A 24,450-nucleotide genomic window follows, 5' to 3' on the forward strand; every position below is an offset into this window, starting at 1 on the left:
AGATTTGACGCGCAAAGTGCAGTAAAATATGCCCATTCTGTTTTTAGAAACGTGGTCCATGCGTGTACTACTTTTAAAACGTAAGTTAAAGACGAACGAAGAACATTTTGACGTAGTGCCAACCATCTTACGGATCTTAAGACCTCGCGCACATTTTGCTCCTGACAAAGCACACTTTTACGTGCAGCTGGACAAACACAAGCATAGGAGTCCGGATAGTATGTGACATCGGTCTTAGTTCCATTATAAAAGAAAATAAACGGTTTTATTATATAGAAACGAAAGGACCAATCATTGAATTTGATTTGTGAAATTCATTTATTCCTGACAGGGATTAAATGATCCGCCAGCGGAGACGAACAAAGTGTTATTTCCAATAGGTTTTTGACATCACCCTGCATATCATGAAAATGATTAACAGGCTCCTTTTTTGGCAAAAGGATTCTTTCCTTTTCAAGGTTACCCACTTAATATATTTTCGATAAATAGTCGCTAAAGACCTCTAAAGCCAGAGAATAATAATCGATATAAATGACCTTCAGTCTCAGGAGAATTGTCTTAATGTAAGTCCACTAATTGAGAAACAATGCATGTGTAATGCAGTGCTAATTATCCTTAGCCCGGGATTGGTCAATTTTCATTGACCATGAACAGGTTTTATCGAAAACTGTTATTATTATCAGTTTCAATGAAGGACAACCGAAGCTTACTAATGGAAAACTGACGAGAAGAAAAACAATCTTTTTAACGTATAACGGTAAAGGATAAAAGATCACTGGCGAATAATTCATATAGAAAAGATGGCCAAACCATGGCTCTTGTCAAGCTCATATGCAGTGGATTTACTAATTAATTAATAATAACAATAATAATATTTAGAAATAATAAAAATAATACGAAACTTAATAATGCTGGGAGAAATTTGAACTCGAGCTTTCCAACTGACCTGGTTAACTGAGTTTGAAATATTAGGTTGGATATATTGTTCCTCAACCACTAAGCCGTGGAATAAAATTTCGCCGAGAGCACGGACGTTTAGGAATTTGTCGTAAGGTGGCAGAGGAATTTCTCTGCCCAATACGAAACCTTTTTCAAGTTTTTGTTTGCATAGTGGAGTCATCGGATTATTTAATTGTATCCCATCCATGATGCTAATGTAATAAAAGTTCACAACATTTCGTGGGTGGAGTCTCATTAAAAAAATGGGGAGAAGCACGTTCTTATCACTGATCCCGAAAAAGTTCTGGAATAAGTTGTCAAGCAATCGCTCAAAGTGAAAAAGACGGCCACGCCATTAACCTAATTCTCCTTCAAATCGTACTTATTCAGCATACAAATAACAGTTGAATAAAGGTCAACGGGTTGTAAATAATTCGTAAATATTACATTTGTGAGTTACATCGAATTACGTTATTTAATTTTTCAATAGGATCGCAATAAAGATCTTAACTTCGACTGAAAATAGCAACGCTGGATCTTGTTAGTAGCATTTTATATGCTTGATATAAAAAGCGTCAATGCTTGTTTTTATTTTAAAATAAAAAGGAAGGTATTATTTATTATCTATCACTTTGATATTGTTTGGTTTGCTTGACTGATGCCAGCCAAAACCAGAAACAGAAGAATAAAAGTGTGATTTATGATAATGAGAATAGTGCTGCTTTCCCAACACATACGAAGAAGGAAATATAAATAAGCAATCTTCATTTTAAAAGTCGTATATATTTGTGTATCTTTTGTGGCCCACGAAAACAAAATCTTTGTGGCTCCCATTGTATAGACTTGGCTATCCTTACTGTATGGCTACGCTTTTAAGTTCCATTACAACTAGCTTGCAGTGGAGAGTTGAAGAGCTGTTGCATGCATGAATAGCTACATTAGTCACTGACATGTTTTACCATCTGAGATTTGAATATCGCAGTCAAACTAAAAGTATGGAAACCAGCGCTTCTTTAGATCCGCTAGATAATGTTGAACTAGCGCTAGTATCACCAAGGAAACGCTGTTTTGGTAAATTAAACACACTAAATCGAACACAGTTAAATGAATTATTGGATAAAGTTTATTGGCCTTTAACTGAATATGCATTAAGTCGATAAATTGAAAAGTCTTTACCAACATTCTGTTTGACATATTGCAGCGTTATAAACATTTTTGAACATGCAAATGAAAGCTGAATCCCTAATACTTTTATTTTTAGATATTTTTTCCGTAGATGGCAACACTAGTTGGCTGTTACGGCATTTCAAATATGATATCCTTCTTGTATACGCCAGAACAAAAGTGTTGTGCGATTTCTGTGGTCCTATAATGTGATTTTTACCTGAAAATGATCCCTGTATACAGAGGGAAATGTTTGTCGCTCTTTGCATGATAAATTGTTGGTAGAAGTATTTCCAACAGGGATGACTAATGTCAGCGATGTGAAAAGGTGCGGTCAATCAAGAAACGTTATCATTATAATTTTTTGAGGTTAGGGTATGGGACAATAAAGGAATTCTGTAGTCTGAAATTCCTCTCTTCACAATACCCAGCTATGTCTCCTACAGTGGGAAAGGGGAGTTTACTCCTTTTTTCACTTGAGGAGTTTTCACTGGGGATTATTCATTCAACAAAGCTTGCAGACAGGCCAAAAAATAAACATACAATTAACAGACATATTAACAGCCTGATGGGCCTTAGTTGTTCCAGCTTTAATTCCAATCAGTCTTGCTTTTTTTGTAGCCATTTCGTTTTTAACGTCTCGATAAATGTATTGTAGGTGCTTCTTTATCACCCTTTTGGCTGTCTAGCAATAAATATTGCTTCCTATAGAAAATTATGACACAAAAATCGCCCACAACATCTTCGTCATCATGCACAGGAGTGATGTCATCATGTCTGGAATGCTGAAACAGCTAATGTGGTGTCACAATCTGCGGATGAAAAATGAAAAACACTAAGAATGCATATCTCATTTGCATACCCCGAAAGACTTATAACAATAAATCTATTAAAAATATTGGCAAAAACTTCGATTTTATCTTGGGAAACAACTTGAGGGTATAAAGTTTTCATAACCTTTTATTTTAATGGACATACAGTATGTGCTGATATGCAAAATGCAATTTTATTTTTGACAACTTTGAGTTATCAGTGTAATGCAATTTTCTCTAAATTGATGGATACTTGAGAGTTCCATCTTACGGTAAAATAATTCTGCTAAGACACATGAAATATAAAAAAAGATATTTTGGTAGATATGCACATGGGTAAAAGATAGAAAGAACATTGAAGTAATAACCAGATAGCGCTAGGTTATCTGGATTTTGAAAAGTGGTAATGAATGACCAAACTACAAGATTAGAGAGAACCATTTTAATGCCGAGACTATGAAAATGAGTACTGAGCACACTCTGCCAGTAGGATAAAGCATATCAGCTTAGTACAACCATTGTGGAAACGTTTTTCAGAAGTATTAGACTTTCGAAAGAAAAAGATAATTATTTATCACCACTACTTTAAATTGGATGATGTCATCTTTGTACAATATGACTTGATTGCATTATTAAAGCGATTTTGGTCAGTTGCCTAGTAAATTATTCATCGCTTGCAGAATAGGACAAGACCATGGAATAAGTACTCGTAGTTAATATAGCAGGGGGAACTATAGAAACTTGGCAAAATCAACTGATGCTACTGTTTGCATTTTCTTTACGTTTTCTGTAACACAAAAATTATCATTCCAAAGTGTATAATAACTCTTTACAGTGAAAACTGTGGCCGAAGCAATCAAAGCTACAAGGCCAGTGTATTATATCAGTGAACTGCGTGTGTTCTACCGAACGGTTTTCCAGTTTTGAGGTATGAAAAACTTTTCCGTGAGGAAAAATCCTGCCACCGCCATATGAGACATTCAGTTAAGAAGCATTTGTAAAGATTTTTTTGCATTCCAGATGAGATTCGAATTTAGGATTTTCCAACAGAAGTCCATATGTTGCAGTGTTTTCTTCTTGCTGCGTTATGGAGATGTTCATCAACATGGACGAAAACTTTAATGAACACATACGTATTATTTAATATTTGTAGATTCTTTAATAGATTGTGAATAACTTGCATTATCTTACTGATTTTTCCTTTTAGCTAACTTCTTAAACAGAATGTTACTTTAAGTTATTTTAAAACTGCATTTAAATTATCGCTTTCTTTGAAACTTTCAGTCAGAACAAAAAAAAAAGACTTAAATCAATTAGCGAAAGTAGTTCAACTGATTCTGAACGTATCTACAAGATTCTAGACTTATAATGTAAATGGATTCCCATTTGATGAAGAAGATGTAAGTTTACGCCTGAGGTACTTAACCAGCATCAAAGGAGTGCCCTTCACAGAAAACATTTCAGCCATGAAATTCAATATTTACAATGTGCTGACGCCTTACTTTGTTAGCGCGGCATATGGATGCTTTACGACCCCTGTTGGGAACTTAAGATCTGTTATGGTTCTTTAAACCAATGATGTGAAACCTTCTTTTCATCCAGGTCTCAATTCAACCGACAAGTTCATCGCGAATTCGTTTCTTAAAACTTCCTTTTTGGATATGCATGGCTTACTTTAAAAACTTAAAATGGGGATGCCATTGAAATTCGTCGTAAATTATTTTTGTCTTCATTTATTAAGTTAACATTGATATTATTACAAGTAAAACTTTTTCTTTATTTTTGTTTTATTTTTAGACTTCTAAAAATCCGAAAAGTGCCTTCATATAACTGTCTTAAGTATGACAGTCTCCCTTTGTCTGAAAATAGATTAAAATCATATTTTTTTCATATTTTTTTCAAAGCAGACAAACTAGCTTTAGAACACATGTAATTCGTTGCACATAGAGAACAGATAATTTGTCCTTATATCCCTTTAAGGCCATGGAAACAATAACGATACTAAAAACAATTCGCTCATTTAGAAGATAATTTATGCAAACTAAAATGATTAACTGGATTGTTCAACTATTTCGTATTAACCTTTAGTTTAATCATCGCAGAATGCGTAGACTCAAGCTGCTTAAATTTCATCAACAGTCATTAATATCTAAACAGTTAGCCAAAGCTTAGAAGTAATGGTTCTACCGTAAACAAATACATGATTCTACCAATGGCTTTAACGATCGCAGTGCCACTTAGTGTGCGGACGATTTTGAACAGCGAACCGAAGTCAATAGTGCTAAAGAAATAATTTGCATACGTTGTTGTAAAACCAGCCAAATCGCGTCAAAAACATTTATAATAACGTCATAATAATTCAGTTTGAATACTAAAACCGCAGTTGTGTATCTGTTAGCCATAAATATTTTAATTAATTAACAACTTCTAGTTGTCATAATGAATTAAATTGCCTTTAACGAATTATTAAAGACGGAAGCTGGAAGAACACCTAAATTGCTAGCTAGCAATTATAAACAGCTAGTAGTTCATATATCGCATACAAACTTATAATTTTCTCTGTTCTACTTGACCGAGATATCTACTTTGGTTTACTAAATGATTGAGTTACTTTTGCACATTCGTTCGGTTCATATGCTGAATGAAATAAAGGGGTTCTGGAGGGAAGGGAGGGTTTTGATCTATCTATTTAGAGCAGCGAATAGTCCACATCAGAATTAAATTGTTTCCTAGAATATTCCTGCAATTAATTTTAGCCCTTGTTCGTAACTATCTCATTCATTTCTATTATTTATGTATGCGTGATGGATCTGAAATAATAGAACTGTCATGCTTTACTTTGCCAAAACAGACAGGGGCGTGTTTCAAATGGAGCTTCCAGTTGACGAATCATGTGTGTAATATTTATATAAGGAATTATGTTAATCTATGCATTAGACACACGGGGTAGTCCACAGGCATATATGAAGGGAGATTATTTGTCTTTGATGTAATACTTTCGTTGTGTTTATCTACACTAGAGGGGATTATTTATTTTATAACGAGGGAAAATATAAGATGAAAGAGGCGTGTAATTCTTGTGGATATAAGAAAGAAGAAGAAAGAAATGAATAAGATAATTATAAAAGCTTCGAGAGAGTTTTACCTCCTTCTATCAAAAATGAGGAAGGTATATTTATGTAATCATTTGATGGAATCGCAGTGAAAAAATCTTAGACAAGAAACTAATGAAGCCTCTCGAACACACTCACTTACACGACTCATCGCAAAAAAGAAACACACAGAGAGAGAGAATGTGTGTGAGAAAAAACATTTTTAACATTCTCCATGGGAGGTTTCCTATTTTTATTAATGAAATCAATTACAGGAGTGGCAAGCTGTACTGCAAACGCGATCTACACGAACGTTGAATTAAGTTAACAACAAGCATTGGAAAAATGTAATGAAAAGAGACTGCATAAAGAGCTCATTTCATTGGGAACACTGTACAGCTAACGTGAATATTGCTACCGCTTCTATATGCGATCGATGTCTGAGCACGGTAATATTATGCATGATAGCACAGAAAAGTGTAGAATATTGTACATAATATCTCTCGTGTATGAGACAAAGTGTACTCAAGAAGACATTTCAACAAACCTGAATAAATTCGCTATCAGATCTCCAAAAGGATTTCTCCTGCTTCCAGAGCCAGGTGCTGCTTCAGTCTCTTGGTTGCTATGCAACATCCTCAGCTAAACGAGGAAGTAAAAGTGGAAACAGCTTTTGTGTGACATCCAGTTTTCTTGACGGAGCTGCGTTTCTAGGATTGTTGGTTTCTTTCTCTGAATGGTTTATCTGAAAGAAAATAAATGAAGTCAAGGAAACACAGGGGAATGATACAGTACGAGGTAGCTATTAAAAGTCAGCAATTCTAAAGAACACTATTTACTTTACCAACACAATAATCCTGTAGAATCGTTTCGGATACATCTAGGAAGAATTCCGTCCTTGAAAAACTGTCTTTTTCTTCTTATTATTTTTTCACTGAATCATTGGGTATAGTATAAGAAGAGTCGGACAGAAATGGTTATTTTGCAGAAGGATCAGTGCCACCGTAGAGAAGTCGTTAGAACGATGTTGCATTTACCGCCGTGTTGAATGATCTAGGTTCGAATCTCGTGTTGTTCATCCACAAGACTAGCCGGATGGTTTATAGACATAATAAACTGGCTTCGTCTTAGGTACTTTAGACATAATTTCAACCAATCCAATCTACCCATCGAAGTATCATTCAGCTGTGTATCTTACAGGATACGTTACTTTTCACTGTATGTCATTTGCGTAATTCATTTAATTTTTGTATTAAGAACTTTATTTTATGCTATGTTTAACGTAATGGAAAACAATTAAAGTTACCATTCAAATATGTTACTAACTTTTACGTATCACACCGATGTTAACAGAGATGAACATCAGTTGAAAGAGCATTTCCAGGTTTTAATTAGCAGTATAAATTTTGTCATTATTCTACATTCGTGCTGAATGTCGCAATGTGTTTCGACGTGTTTCATGATTTTCGATGTGTTTCACGCGCTCGCACAAATTGAGGGTAGTTCACGATTGAACAACAAGGGCCTAAGTTAAGAGCGAATAAAATAATGGTTTATTTACAGTTTCGGATATATCACAGAATTGAATTGTTACCATTCTCTGTTGGTATTCATTTTTATATCGAAAAAAAGGAAATAATTAATTCTCATCCACTCAGCTTTAAGTTTAGATAGAATAAAATTTTTATCTCAAGCAATCTAATGGGAGCTTCTCAAATAGATCCCAGAAATTTGCGCCTGTGAGAGCCAATAGTCCTACTATTTCTACATTTAGAATACACAAGTTAATCTAAACGTTAGGGATGAAGTGTTCCATCACCAGAAGCAGGGAATTCTCAGAATGAAAGAAACCCCCTGGTAAAATATGCGATGACTGCAAACTATATCCCTTGATTAAAGCAATGCGAAATTACAGCAATTTGCATTGCCAAAGGTAAGTGAATAATAGAGACAAGCTAGGAGGCATGAAAGTTGTTATTAATTACGAAACTCAGTAAGAAGCGACTGAAGAAAGTTTGATGAAAATTGTTCTCTGTGAAATGCCAAAGATTAGGCGCTCTTTTATTTTAATTTATTTTAATTTTCTTCCTAGTACTCCTTATGGTATCTTCTCACATTTATTGCAAAAAAAATCCTTTTTCTGTTTCTTGAAAAGAAAACATTTCCAGGAAATCATAACAACAAAATCAAATCTCCATCTTAATCTGAAAAGTTTCATTTTTATCAACGGTTGAGATGAAGAAGAAATGCCCATATTTTGGAATTACCACCACTTCACTCTTTACAGGGGGGTAGAGTTTGAAAGGAGAAAAGGATAATCAAAAAAGCTGATATAATTCATATCACTAAGACAATTATGAAAGTTACTTTTGAAAACAATTGTATTATTGTGGCACAGTTTTGCCATTTTGTTATATTCTGAATGATAATTTACGTCTTGAAATTACATTACTGAAAGAGCTCGTACGATTTCTCTTTTTCCTCGCCGAGCCCCTCCCTCGGCTAATGCGTGAATCCATCTCTTTCTTATTACAACCTCCTGCATTTCGACATCTTTCGCTTGTGTTATTCTACTTCTCTTATAAGATCCAGCTCACTGTACGAAAGCTCACTCAACAACTAACTACGGTTCAATTTTCCTGATAATGCTTTTATCTAGTCTTTAATGGGAACGATAAGTTTAAGTTTCTTCTAATTATCTTCTTTGGGTGCATTTTATCTTCTTCTTGAATCTCTTTAGTTATTTAAAATTTTAGCTCGCTATTCACCTTGTTTTTAATTTGAGGATTTTCGATCTCTTCACGTTTCAAATACATTCAGACTCGATTACATTTTTTGTTTCAATCTTTACTGCTAAAACAAAAAATGTAATCGAGTCTGAATGTATTTCAAACGCGAAGAGATCGAAAAGCCTTCGTTTGCATTCTATGCAAACGAAAGGTGACTTAGATATCGTACAGGATGATTTAAATAACTTGGCAGTGTGCGCAGACAATGGTTATCAATTCAATGTTGTAAAATATGAGGCAATGCACTTCGGGATAGAAAATATTACATTGTATCATGTTGATGGTACTAGTTTACAGGAAATTGATGAGGCTAGGGGCATCTGGGGGTGATGTTGGATAGAGAGTTGAAATTCAGAGGACATATTGCAAGAGTTGCCAAAATAGCTCAGAGGATTACTTGGATGCTGAAGAACACACTGACAAATAAAGATAGAGAGGTTATTATTCCTCTTTATATGACTGAGTCTGCCACATGTTGACTACTGTGCACAGATTTGGTCACCTGCGTTTCTTAGGGATCGAGAGGATTCAGAGACGAGTGACCAAGCTGGTGACAAGTCTGTGGAATGTTCCCTATGAAGATAGATTGAAGGTGGGTGGTCTGCAGAGTTTAGCTAACAGATGGAGGAGATGGGATAATATGACAGAAACTTCAGTTACTAAAGGGATTCTATAAGATTGATACAAAAGAAAAATTTTAATATATTTAATACATGGGAAGTAAGGGGAAAACAAGGGGCCGAAATTGTCTAACAGTGTAGTTAGTAAGGGTGTGCGGACTAGGTTCTTTACTTGAAGAGAGGTGAATCAGTGGAATGAATTGCTAAAAATGGTTGTGAGTGTCCCAACAGTGAATAGGTTAAAGGAAATAAATGATAGTTATTGTGTTAACAGATAGAGTAGGTCTCCCGCGATGATGACTCTTTTGACTACATGGAGTGCCCATATAAATAATAATAATAATAATAATAATAATAATAATATGTAAATTTTCTTTCTTCTTCTGCGGTCTTGTTTCGGCCATTTAAGACCCATCAAGTTCCAAGTACTCTTGGCTTCCGTAACCTTAACTTAGTAGGATAAGATCGATATTCTAATACCCATCGGAATATGTTGTCTGTAAATTACGTGTGTTCTTTTGCCCGGTTTGCCTGATTACAGAGATGAAAAATCCGGGTGTATAACCCTTCCACCTTAATTTAAAACTGGCTGACTCAGTTTTGGTTGAGAAGCTTATAAACGATATTCGCGTCGTCCCAGAGAGCATTCAAACCCAGGACATTCCAACTAAAGGTCTCTATAGTTATTATTGTTTACAATTATTATTGACTAAACTAAGGAGGCTGTGCATTCGCTATACACCCCTTCAGCGAACTATTAAGAAAAACATATCAGTTATGCATGAAATTAAGAAACAATTTGTTCATAAATTTGCAGTAAAAACGACGTTCGTCTATGAAGAATTTTCCTTCACTTAAACACGATGTCTCAGAAATGTCTTGGCAAGCGTGAATATCACTTAAAACGAACCAGTTTTATCAGCAGTGCGTGCGGAGTTCACGACGCTGAAAGGTCAACAATTGGCAACCCTTTCAAGCAAGACTACAGGAAGTTGCATGCCCGTTCATGTAAATCCCACACTGTTGGGATGGAGATTAATTGTCTACGAATTCTATTTCCTTTTATGTAAAAAGAGGTCAGTTGTTCTATGACTGGAAAATGGGAAGATGTTTTAGTTTCGCTTTTCTTCCTGTAAAAGAGCGAAAAAAGTCGCATTTGACTTACTTGAAATGAAAATTTGCTTTCGTTGATCAAACCTCTTAGCAAAGTTCATTCTACTTTAAACCATTACTTGCTTATCATGAAAATTGTGTTTATTTCCTTAGTAACGGATGTCCACTCTAATGAGTGAAGACTTCTTTCAAAGTAGTGGTAATGGTCGCATGCTAAGTAGGTTGGCTTGATCGATATGGGCTCAGTAGCATGCTATGACTGTGTAATCAAGTGCAATGCCCAATGCGATAACCCCAAAAGAGTAATATAGCACTTTCGAAATAACGTACAGAAAGCTGTATAAATTATTAGAAACACAGAAATTGTATCCTTGAATTTATACACGACAAATGAGTAAATTTTATTTAGCAAAATTAGATTCGAAATTTTGAAGTTACATTCGTGGCAATCTCTATTAATGGCTTTACTGTCAGCTTTTTTGTTGTGTGTGTGTGTGTGTGTGTGTGTGTGTGTGTGTGTGTGTGTGTGTGTGTGTGTGTGTGTGTGTGTGTGTGTGTGTGCGTGCGTGCGTGCGTGCGCACAGTCTCTGTAGCTCAATCTGTATAGAGGAAGCCTTTGGTTGAGAAACCCCGGAAACTGGGGTTTCTCAACCAAAGTTGAGAACCAAAGCTGGGGTTTTTCAATCCGTAAACAGGCAAGCCGGCATTGATACCAACCAACCATTAGGTTGAGTAGAGAAGTTGTAAAACTCAGATCAATATACACCCAATACTGTGAATAAATGTACGTTAAGAATATAAACAGTATACCTACTAGTATAGCAATGGTTAAGAGTATGTACAAAATCATAAACCCTCTAAAACTTTCCTATTTGTACTTTTAGGCCTTATCGTTTGGAAATCAGGAAGCAGCAGGTCTCTACCTCGAGTTGCATTTATCCAAGCGGAACTAAGCAAGAAAGTGATGAGAAGACGGCAGACAAGCATCCTATCTCGTGTCGATGATTCTAACTAGCATTACTGTGCGAATAACACATGTATCCTACAGTTCATTTCTATGCGTTGAGGAGTTGAAAATCGAGTTACTCCGTTAAAAATATTCTCCTTTCTTGAATCAAAGATCGAAAAAAAAAACTTTCCCTCACTTGGTGACTAGGATTGAACATGTAAACTTTTCTTTTACAGGCATTGCAAAGGCTACCACTGGGGCTACCCAGACATCGATGATTGTTAGCCAATCAGATAATATGTTTAAAGAAGTGCAGATTATCTGATTAATTAAGAATAATTTTAAAAATTGCAGATTCCACTAATAGAAACATGTTTCAGATATTTAAAGTTACCCTTTATGAAAAAGAACTGAATTGCAAAATTAAAATAAAACGAAATCACGGAGAACGATGCAACTTAATTTAATAATAATAACAATAATAAATTCAAAATATCGAAAACCTTTATCGATGTGCATTAGAACACTGAGAAGGTAATGAATAAGAGAATTTTTCCAGCTTCATAAATTCATGATTAAACTCATTTCCTGATTTCTGGAATGACTATTTCAGATGTCTTTCAATAATGGCCATTATTTTTCCATTGATCATCACGTGTTTGCGCTATGGTGCAACTTGTCTTGTTCATCTGTGGTGATTGCTGTAATGATCCTCACAACAAAAATGGTGCGAGGCAGTCGGCGTCGGAAGGTTCCAAGGTTTAATTTTTTTACGGATTATGAGTGATTTTATTGTAACTTAATCATATAATCCTGTAATTATTTTATTATTCTATACTTAAATGTTTAAATTTGCAGAGTAATTTAAATATTGTCTGGAAGAACATGTAATAATAAAGTATGCTGAAATCTATTATTTATCTAATGTTTATTGATTTTCGGTTGGCTACTAAAAGACTCAGATGGCAACAAATTCCTTTTTATTTTGTATGATGCAGACAAATAAAATTAACTCATGGTCGACCAATAGTCTACCATATAAGAACTTATATACAAACTGTGGCCTACAGAGTGAAAGATGAAAGAAAGTAACCTTCAGAATACATGAAATTTGTAGACACTACACAAGTCGAATCAGCTTGAGTACACGTCGTTAAATTGAATCAACTACAACAAAGATGAGCGTGATTTTTCTGTCACAAGACTCAGGTGGAAATTACACAACCATAGTCATTGAATTTACTGTTATATGTTGCTCCTGGAATCAATGCTATTGCAGCTCTGTCATTTCTTTTTAGTCCATACACTTGGAAAAAATGGGCAAAAAAGTTGTAATATACCCGATTGTAACGAAACTGTTCAGAAAGATTTAGATATTTGTGTTCAGTTAATTTTTCTTGCATGCTCAAAGATGCATTCCACAATTTAATTGCTACAGACATCTCGATGAGTTGTAGTCCAAAATTTTGCTTTTCTAAATAAGCATCACTTCCGTCAGATTTGAAGTTTACTATCAAATTGATGATTAGTCAGTGATTCCCGTCTAATATCTGGAATGAATATAGATCTAAATGAAACCAATGATCTAGAAGAGATCATTGGTTTCATTTAGATCTAGTTTAGTTAGAATTACAGTCGAAGTAACTGAGGCTATTATATTGTGTGTCAACTCTGCGTGTATTCCTCTGGTCAGTTTGCATGTTTATGGAAATGAAAAACTCGAGTTTCTTGCTTATTAGACGGGATTCGAACCAAGGTCTTTTCAACTGAAGGACACCGTCAATTCCGACTATGAAGATTAGGAAATAAACGGACGCTACGTTAAAAACTTTATCTTAAAGCTAAGCTCGACCCTTATTCTTCTGAGAAATTATTATCTGATAAAATGTAGGGTGAGTGATTGTAAAAAATGTTTAGATAAAAAAATGAAAGTAATTCAGTTACCAACAAAATTCACAATTTAGGAAATATGCGGATTTATACACACTATCTATAGCGAAATATGGTGATTTCGCTATAGATAGTGTGTTTAACATCCTAGAAATTTAGTGGTAGTAGCTAAAGTTGTAGGCTAAGGATCCGCATAAATTTCTCATACTTATTATCTTCTGGGCATTGATTGCTCATGATTTCTCCACTGAGTTGTTAATATGATTCCGTGTACTGTGTTACTCTCAACACAATTCCAACTTACTGTGAAAAAATAACTTGATTGAATTGTAGAAATATTTCTTTACGTTTTCTGTCGTTCATTTCCTGCTTTTCAATTAGCACCATTCCAAAAGAAGATTTCTTTCTGGGTGTTTTCGCTAGAAACAGTAAGCCTAACTAATTTTAAATAGAAATACAAATATATTAAGTTACGTCTAATTCCTTAAGTTTTCCAACCAACATTGATTTTAGTTGAACACAAAATAAATGTTCAACTGATGAAGCAAAACCCTAAATATTTAATTAATTTTTTTTTCGAATAAATCTATCATGAATAGTGAACTCACATGGAAAGAACGTATTCAATAATCATATCAGGGATGGCCAAAGTTACGCAATTTGATTTTTGGTTTTTGACCGAAAAATATGAAAGGTGAGGTATTAGACAACTAATAAGCGACGAATGGTTTTAAATGTCTTGCATTGTTAAGATTATTATTTGCGTGTTTTGTAATGTGAAAACTGTGTTAAGTTCTATTTACACAATTAATAACCAAATCATTAAGGATGAAAACCCTAGAAAGGTTATGTGGTGTGATTATTGAATAGTATTTGAATTTAAGCTGAAGAATTTCATCATTTTATTGCAGGAAAATTCTAGCAACGTTTCAAAAGGTCGTTTCTGAGGGTAAAGTATATTTAATGGGTTTCGATTTGAAGCTAAATTTGTTAGAATGCGTGTCGCATAGTGATTAGGAAACAACTAAAATCATTCGTGCTCGAATGAATAGTTTATATGCTTAGTAACCAAAGGAATTAGTATGAGTGAGAATATGATAATAAATTTGCGGTGTGTGTATGCTTTAAGGATTGTGATTTCTTTTTAAAAGGAATTCAGACTCCTCTATTATGTAAAATTGCTGATTCAAAGACACAATCGTGTATAAAGATAAACCTACGTTTTTCAACTAGTGCTATTCGTTTTCTTTTCTATTGAATACTGCGATTATGCAAACTGCGTTCCAATCAAATTTGAATGTAAATGGTAGTTCTGTAAATCTACTTAAAGAATGTCTGAACCACACATTTTTAACATGTATTAAAATGAAGCTGAAGATCATAAAAAGAAATGTGCAGGGATGAGTGTATTGGAAAATCGATGCCAGCAATTCATACATATTATAAATATTCGCCTGTTTTAATTAAGAGAGTACAAGATTTAGAAAAGATTTAACCACGTAATCTTACAATGCGTACTTCTTTATTGTAAAGCTTAACAACCCAAATGTATAATCAGGTAAATCTTTTCTGTAGAAAATACTGAAATATTTCCATTTTTTCTCTTTGTTTAGTTACTTGAATTGGCATGGTATTTACACCACTTCCTTCTTTAAAGAAAGAATATACCTTTTTTAATATTGGAATTATTTTATTGAAGAACAATGTGCATTTAAAATCAAAGGCATCAAAACTAATATTACCTCGTATTTCAAAACTTTAAAATTTTGCAGATAGATTAAAATAAACTCTGTGTGTATCAAGATTTTAAAGAAACTCTGTTCAAATGTCTTCATTCTAAATAATCATTTGTAAATTAATTAGCAAATCAGAAAGTCAAAGATTTCAGTTAACAATTCAAAAGCGCTCAGAAAGGGATGCTCAAAATTCTATATATTAATATTAGGATTTTAAGTGTGAGTAAAGAACTATTGCAGATCTCCTTCATTACTGGTGAGAATAAACTGCAGTAGATCTCATTTCATTAATTATGTAATGCCTAAAATAAAAATTCTCCGCGAATATCTACATCAATTCCTATAAATGTTGATTTTCATACCGCTATCCAGAAAAAAGAACAGATTTCTCTTCTTGGAATAATTATAATTTCATGTATAAATAATTAGCATTAATATATCACTTCCATTCTTGATTCCGAATCCTAAAATAAAATAAAATAAAGTTCTGTTTTTTTTTTTCAGATATTGTCTCATTTCTGAACAACATTAATATTTACAAATCTCAGCTCCTGTAAGATACCACAGCAGGATACCGTTTCATATTGGTTATACTAAAACTCTGTAAATACAAGGCCAATAACGAATCACGGTTCATTCCCCATTCAACTTCGAGTTCACCGTACTAACTACTTCTTTTCATCTATTTGTCTTACTAAAAGTTCCATCCCTCCATCAGTAGGTTCCAAAAACTACAACTGGCGTTGTCTAACATAAATATTAATAAATTTCTCGTTTTCAATATTTCATTATAAGGATTACGAATTTTTTAAATGTCAGCATTACGTATTCTTCATTAATTCGCCTGTTAATTATATTTAAATATATATAGTTTAGTTTTCTAATTTATGAAGTGGTGTTCCAATACGAAATTCATTATCATGTACTTAAATATTTAACTTAAGATGAGTTCATCGCATATTGTTCAATCAAAGTAATGTTGTTTCCCTGCATGGCCTTCTAGCTATGCGGAGAAATCTGTTTTACAGGTGCAGTACATTTCATGAAAATATAATTGGTTATGGTAATAAAATAAAAAAAAAAAGGAGGGTTAGAGAAATCTCATTTATACACGTTGCACATTAAAATAATGCACTTGGAACAGATTGAAATTAATAATGAGAGTGCACTCGATATTTATAGGTGCATCTATTTTTAGAAGGTTGTAGCGTCACTACACTTGTGACAGTCGTAATACACTTTTTTTGCGTTATAATTAGAATGGCATTTATGAAAGGATGTTCCTTTTATTTTTTAATGGCACCCATTAAAACAGTGAAAAATATCTTGATCATATATTCTACACGCAGATGCACTCAACAAAAATGAAGTCACTTATAGTATAATGGTGAACTACTACTACTACTAGTCTGACATGTTATCACAAAGCTCTTTTGCAAACACAGATGGAGGGTGAACCATCAATCGTTGTGAGCGACACAGACCTACCTTTACATGGACTGTAGGCGAAGTCCCAGAGAAGACGACTGGGCGTTATCAGCAGACGTATCATTGTTTTTAAAGGCTACAGATCTTCTTCCATTGAATAAAGTTAGGCATGGCACTTCCCGTCGTTGTCACAAATAAGTCTTCTTCATTAACATCACTTGGCTGTAATGGTAGAGAAAGTCTGGTCGCCACTAACCACGGCGAGATAACAAAGGTATCACCGATCGCACGCACTACACATAGCCGTTTGTAACGAGCTTCCCCGCAGAGCCATCTGGCGGCTTATTACGTCAGGGGAACTGTCAGCAAGTAGTAGGAGGCGAAAGGAATCAATACAGTTGGCTCTTGCACAATGAGACAGGATTGTCGTTTAGGGCGTGCTACCCCAACGCGAGCCATTCAATTCGAAGCTGCAACTCCGTTTTAAGAGTGTACTGTAATACTATACTACTTTCTTTCTCTCTTAACTACGGTTTATGTCGAACTTATGCGTGTGTGTTAACTCTATAAATGTGATCTGACTGGTCGATGATGGTTTCAGTGATGTTGCAGACACATTTTGCGATGAAGGCGGATTCATGAAACCTTTCAACCTTCCTAAACGGAAAGAGAATGGTGTCATTGAGTAGGAAGTCTATTTTGTGTATCAACTCTTGTGCTTCTTTTGAATACATCGTACTTCATCATAGAAACGCGAATCGGATTGTTACTCAAATATATGAACGTTGAGCAAAATATAAATTAACTAATCTATAACTCAACTAGGTGGTTTAGTTCGCGCGAAAAGTACAAAAATGGTTAGAATTTATAAAATAAAATGACCAAAATTATTTGTTTTAGAAACTGTACTGATAAATCCTGCTGAATGTAGTGTATATTTGCTTTTTTTTGGTATTAATTACTTCGCGAATTGATTATTTTCACAATTTTGAGAAATATTTATTTATAGTGAATTTTAATCCTCTCATCTTTAAGGAAGCTACTTGTTGAAACTTCTTTTAGTGTGGATTTACATTAAAGATCACGTTAGGTTCTGAATGTTGTACTGAACATGAATACCAAAGAAATTTATTGGCGAAATAGAAATTTGAAATATGAATAGAATATGAGAGTTACACTTAACCCTTAGAATTTGTTAAGTCATTGTATGATGTCTTATTATTTTTCTTGGCCATTCTATAGTTCGTTATCAAGCAGCCAGAAATTTGCTCCGGTACCGTTGGTGTTATCAAAGTAATGTGTTTGGTAGTGAAAATTTAGAAGGCACCTTTCAGAGAAGAATGAGGCGATTTCTGAATCTTTAAATAATTGGTACAAAAGAAGAGAAGGTTTATTTTTAATAACATAACTAACCAGCTGTTTTTTATTATTTATTTTATTTATTTATTATAAAATAAAAATACTATGCAACTGTGTACTATTATAAAACAAAAAAAAATACTAAATCTAAGATGAGATGTCTTTTAAATTTATTTTCCTAAAGAAAGCATCAAAATATTTATCTATTTTGAAATATAAAACATAAAATAATTCTATTTTGGTTTAGTCAGAATTTTTTTTAAAGCAATTGTTGAAGGTGAATTGCTAACCATAGACAAGTGATATTACAGGGTATTCACGTGATTATTTCATCATATCCAACAATGGCTGGTTTGTCTGCTAAGAGAAGTTTGTCTCCTTACCGCAATATCTACCCAGCAAAACTCCGCCTCTTTGCAAAGAACAGAAAAAAATTCGCGTTTTATTTAATGAAAATTGAACCACGATCTCTTCAACTAAGTAGGAATTTAAACGCTTTGGTAAAATTCTATACAAGTGAAATCAAAATGAATACAGTATTTTTAATTTCTTGATTAATTTACTATCACGCATTTCTACCATCTTTGCAGGAATCTGACTAGCAGCGCGAGTGTAAGACTTGTGTTCAATTTATCGGCTAATTCTAGACTGCGGGAGCACTCATTATAAGCTAACGATGCTCTCAGACAATAATCAAGATCGTCTGGTCCATATAATCAGTCTAAAAGAAACTTCCCCTGAAAGTAACAGAAGTTGTGAGATTGAAGCAGTGCCTCCCTATTCACTTTTATGATGACACGTGACTTCTGTTATATTCAGCGAATCTCTTTCTGATCTAGTTAAGAAGCAGCTTCTTTATCTTCGAAAAAACGTGACATGAAACCGAAATTGCGGATGTATTCGTGATGTGGATTTTTGAATTGCTTTCCATAATTGTATTCCTCCACACAATATCTTCCTATTCGACGCAAGTATCCATTAAACATTTGAAGACCTTCCGTGATCATATTTCAGCATTATCTGAAAAGAAAAGCTCTGTGATGAAGGACAGCTTCACAGATTTTATTTATTCCAATTGCTATCTGCTCTGATTGCATATTCCAATCTAACGCACCGGGTTTCTTCGTTCACTGATTTGCTCAAACGCGGAATATCGTAAAACTTAATATGTAGACCAAAGCAATTATTCCTTTGGCCTGCACAAGGCTATAAAGTCGATGTATTTTGTCGGATAATTGCGAGTATTATTCTAAGAATTAAAAAAAAAAAAGAAAACTTCTAGTTCGAAGGATCCCTGCCATCTCTGCATGAAATCAGCTTAATCGCTTTCATTTCAAAATTTAAATTAAAAAGCCTTTATAAAGTTATTCGAATTCTATGCGAAATTCGAACTCAGGTTTTTCCAGCCAAAGAGCAGCATGTTATAGAAAAGATTTCTTTGAGAAAGAAAATATTTCTCGAATAAACCTTTTCTCGAAAATGTTCGTTTTCAGAGCGATTCAAGATCTCAGAGATCTACTGCAGAGAACTTTAATTGGCTACATTGAGAGAAGCACTTTGGTCATACAACTTGAATATCATGAAATTTCAATTTAGCTAGATGTGGTAATAATAAACAATTTTGTCAAAGTAAACATTTTTATTATCGCAAAAGAGACCATAAAAGACTTGATTTTGGCGAAATAAATTAACAGAAACAGGATAAATCCATCCTTATTCATAGCCGAAATGTATAGAAACAAAGCAAATTTTAAAAAGTAGACGTGAGAGCTTATTAGAATATAAACATCGGCATAAGAATAGCTTTGGACTTGCACACGCCTTAACACACATAATACTCTGGCCTCATATCATAACGTTCATACGATGACTAAAGAAATTTGAAATTTCATCATTCGCTGCATAAAAAAGTATAAAAAATATTGGTGGTTTCATACTGGGAAATGGTCATTCACATACATGCATGTATCAGTAGGATTCACACCTACAGCCTGCAGATTGAATGTAAGGAGCTATCTACTGGACCAAAAACCTCCGTCAGCTCTGTATGAATAAAATAGACATTTCATTTCTTGTAATGTCAATTTTGATCGTACTTAGCTTTATTATTATTAACCGAATGACGTATACTCGGGTTTAAATTTTCTGACATATATACAATTTAAAGAAATCACACACACACATACAGAGAGAGAGAGAGAGAGAGAGAGAGAGAGAGAGAGATAATAACTGTCACTTTAATAATAGAAATGCGTCACAGAATTGAACCATTTCCCCGAGGTGCCGAAAACCATTATAAATCCTCAACTTTGTATCCGATTTTGATTATATATGACATTGCAATTTTCATGTTACTTTGAAGATTTTGTCAAAGGTTGTAACTCCAGTCTTTATTTTCAGATGATTTATGATTAACGCAGACACATTCATTTGTATTATTTTAGATTTTCATCTTAGTTCCTTCGAATGTTTTATACGCCTCGTTAAATCACCTATCGATAAAATAAAGTGTATTTTTGATGTGAATAAGCCAATAGTACATTGGAATTAGAATTAGATAACCTTTAGCCTACGCGCTAAAGGTTATCTAATTCAAAAACTAATTCAGATCGATCAATAAGTAAGATGGTGGTGATCTAACACCACCACCAACAACACAAAAATTATTCCGCTGGATCGTACAGAGATTCATGAATACGGTTTCATCTGATATCGATTATTGTGGGAGCATAAATTATTTTCTTTTTCAGTGGTCGTGTAGCAAAAGAAATGCTCTTAATTAAACATTTGACTCTATACGTAATGGACAGTTTTGTAGTTGTTTACTTTGTTGCGTTTTTTTAAAATTAGCACATTAAAAATATACAAAATGTTTCAAATGCGTTATTGAAATAAAAACATTTATTTTTCAATTTTAAGAAAACATTTTTGTTGTTTAGGAGATGATAATTAAGTTTAATATACTAAGATACATCGTGGTAACTTCCGCAATGGTAAATCGGGGAAAGACAGTACTGAAACTCAGTATTCAGGTTCAGTACTAGTCATTGAATAGAAGAAAGTTTTTGCTAAACTATTGTGAGATTTCCCGAGTTCAACATGTTCCAACTGTTCATCGGTTGAATCCATCCACACTGTATGCAACTGTAACTGCAATATACAATGTCATTCCCACAGTGTTTCTGTTAACAACGATGTCTCTTGACCCATATTGAGGAGCGAAGTAACAATTTCGAAAGTTCTGGGTGAGGGGGGGGGGGAGTCATGAAATTTTTATAGCCACTATCCTCGAATTTGCCTAAAATGAATACAGATAATTGTGGAAAAAGTTATCCTGATCTTTCAACTGCTCATCAAGGGATCGCTATGAACATCCCTTCTTCCAAAGGGAAAACGCCAATTTATTTTACTTTCTCCTTTTGTGAATCAGAATTTGCTTGGATGATTACTCCCGACTAAAAATTTGATATATGCATTACAACATCGATGGATTTATATATCATTGACTTCTTTATCACTATTTTTTTTCAACTAAGCATTTAAAGTACCAATGCTAGAAATAATTTAGAATGATGACTTCTCCCTGAAACAGTGCATCTTTGCGTCTTATGGCAACTGCATACCTTTAACCATTGCATTAATAAAGTGAAATATTCTCCTTCACAAGAAAGAGAATATTTACCTTAATTCAAAAATTCCTTGCAAAAGTTGTTCCTTACGTCCCAGAGGAAAGTCGAAACAGAATATTTTTTTCGACCAAAGGGCAAATGTCACGTCTCCTGGCGACTGTACTACACAAGTTTCCCAATTATCTTTGGATGGTATCTTTTCATAATTTCATTCGCAATAATTTCTCCGCAGAGGAAAATTTTAAAGCGATTTTTAAATAAATAACCAAGAATTTTATTTCCCTATTTTTCTTTTTTTCCTTTTTATATATCCTGCTGCTAAGACGGCCAGAAAGAGAGAGAGAGAGAGAGAGAGAGAGAGAGAGAGAGAGAGAGAGAGAGAGAGAGAGAGAGAGAGAGAGAGAGAGAGGGAGGGAGAATGCAAATGAAACCCAAATAAATCGGATTGCGTTAAAAATTTCCAGTAGTAATAAGGAAAGATCTTAAATTTATCATATCTCAAAATATAAAGAAACTGGAGCCATTTTCTTCTTAAAAGAGGAAATAAATCCAAAAAATAGGTAAAAACTGATTTCGACACTCGTGTGATGGAAAATGGTGACATTTGCTTGTTGGCTGTTACTGAAATATCCCGCTGGCTATTGGGTGGAGACGCTAAATGTAATATATATGAGATGGACAAGAGATGTGAACCTTGTGATAAAGGGATGGGTGTAGGCAGTTTGTTAATAAGAAACGGGATGAGTGATAGACAAGCACAAAGAGAGGAAGAACTAGAGAATGCAATGGAGTGTGGGCGGCATTCGAATAAATGGATATATTTACATTTCTGAAAAGAAAAATAGCTACAGAATTCTGTAGACGTTCAATATTAGTAGTTAAGAAAGGCGGCAAAAATATTGTTATAAATTCAGTCTTATTACACAGAAAATAACAACATCCGGAACGATGATATTCTGACAGACACGCCATTTGTTATATAAAGATATATAAATTGTACCTAAAGTTTCCAGTGGCTCAACCACAGATAACCAAATAGTAACCGAAAGAAACTGATGCTCTTTGAAAACGCTGTTTTATAATCTCGCCATCACAGACTAGAGAATCGTGCTGGGAGATGCATCGGCCACAAGTAATCCTATGACCGTTTCCGAAACACGAAAATAGCTGCATACCATGAATAACGTTGCAGGCCACAAGCCTTTATTAGCGTCAAAGAATATACATCACGGCTGGTATGAGTCGAGGCGCACGCAATCTGTACCCTAGAGCAATAGAAATCGGACCTACGGAGCAAGTGTCACGCTATACTCTATTCCAATCTGACAACCTCTTTAGGTATACAGAATACCTGGAGAATTCTTCGTAACTTTTTTTTATGTCAGTCTTACTCACGAAAGGGTTAGAAACCTACTTCACATGTAACGATTCAAACTGAATGCAAAATCCTAGTTCTGATCTAGAACCAAAAACAGTACTTTTTCAAGCCATTTCAGGGGCCTCTAATTGTACCTAATACTCTAATAAATAAGTTGAGGGTCTCACAGTAAACGACGAAAAATGACATCTAAGACATTCACAAGTACCACGACAAGAGCGGGAGTCGAACCCAACCCACAGTTCTGTTAGTTAAAGAGCAAATATGCTATCCACTCGGTCAATCAGCCGTCATCGAAATATATTATCCCAACAACTAGTCTGAAGTTAACAGTTTAATAATGTTGGATTGCTTCTCATGGTATAGACTAGGTCTACTGTTCATAGTTCATGCATTCATGACTATGTCGTGTATGATTTCATAGGCGCCATTGAAATTTTGTACAAGTGTGAGTGTCTTTTATTCTGACAACTTTACAGTAATTTTACATATAAATACCTCATTTAATGATAATAAATACAATGTATTTATTTATTCATATGGAGTTTCCTCCCTTTTCTCCCCGTCCCTATTGGGGCGAGTTGAGCCCCCCTCATGGGGGGTAAGTATTTATGGCTGTAGATCCGCGTGTGTTCACGGGGCCAGTTTGTCTGCTTGCGGGATGAAAAACCCCAGATAAACTGGGGGGGGGGGGGGGGGAAGCCTGCTGTCCACGCCCAACACCGGCTAACTTGGCTGTGGCTGAGGAAGATCCTTAAGTTCCTCACGTCGCGACGGGAACCGAACCAGGGACACTCCTTCCCCAGGTGAAGCGCAAAGCCATTGGGCTAGCCGCGCGGACAATAAATACAATAATAAGTATAGATGAAAGTTAGAGAAAGAACAAAGCAGAGATTTTACCAAAGCTTCCACATGTAATACCGTGTGACATAATTTTATAAGCACGCCTTTTAACGCATGATATGGCGTTGACCTCTCAGCACGGTTACGACTAATCGTAGTCAAAGGACAACTCTTGGATAGGTGTTCCACCAATGTTGATAAATGGAGAAAGGCACTTTTAAAATGTTTTCGTGCAACTTTCTAGTACTTCGCAATTATTTTCAGATTCAAATTTTCTGCTCGCCAGTTCCAACTTTTTTCACACCACGTGTCCTCAACATTATTTAAGGTTTCTGTAGAACAAACACAATACAGCAACCAACGAAAAAATATGTCTAGAAAGTCAGCATAATATTTAATATGATTTTTTTTTCAGATACTATGCAATTCAGAAAAAGAGGACCGCCATTCTCGATTCCACGTTTTCATAATCATAACCACACGATGAACAGATGGGGCAAAATACACTCCAGTGAATGTTGTTCTCTTCGAAGTTGCCATAATTAGAGGAACTTCGAGTTTGAATTAGAGCAACATTTTGTTTTACAAAAAAAAAAAAAAACCGTTTCATGCATCGATATTTGAAGCCTATACATTCAAATCTCTTTAAATTGATAATGAAAATGGAGACGAATTCAGTATCAGGGACGTGAAATTTAATTGAGTTAGT

General features: G+C 34.5%; 1 protein-coding gene across 1 annotated transcript in view; it reads right to left on the reverse strand.

The window, feature by feature from the left end:
- LOC150110566 (uncharacterized) overlaps window positions 1-24,450 on the reverse strand; it is a 142,183-nt gene that overhangs the window by 72,654 nt on the left and 45,079 nt on the right. Inside the window, exon 2 of the mRNA XM_090394826.1 lies at window positions 6,555-6,752. Coding sequence (XP_090250952.1) covers window positions 6,555-6,643 — 89 coding nt within the window. The 5' untranslated portion in view covers window positions 6,644-6,752. The remainder of the gene's footprint in view (window positions 1-6,554; window positions 6,753-24,450) is intronic.

Source organism: Typopeltis vanoorti, chromosome 1, assembly GCF_054136105.1.
Source record: "Typopeltis vanoorti isolate ZY-2024b chromosome 1, IOZ_Tvanoo_1.0, whole genome shotgun sequence".
In the NCBI taxonomy this organism is placed as follows: domain Eukaryota; kingdom Metazoa; phylum Arthropoda; class Arachnida; order Uropygi; family Thelyphonidae; genus Typopeltis; species Typopeltis vanoorti.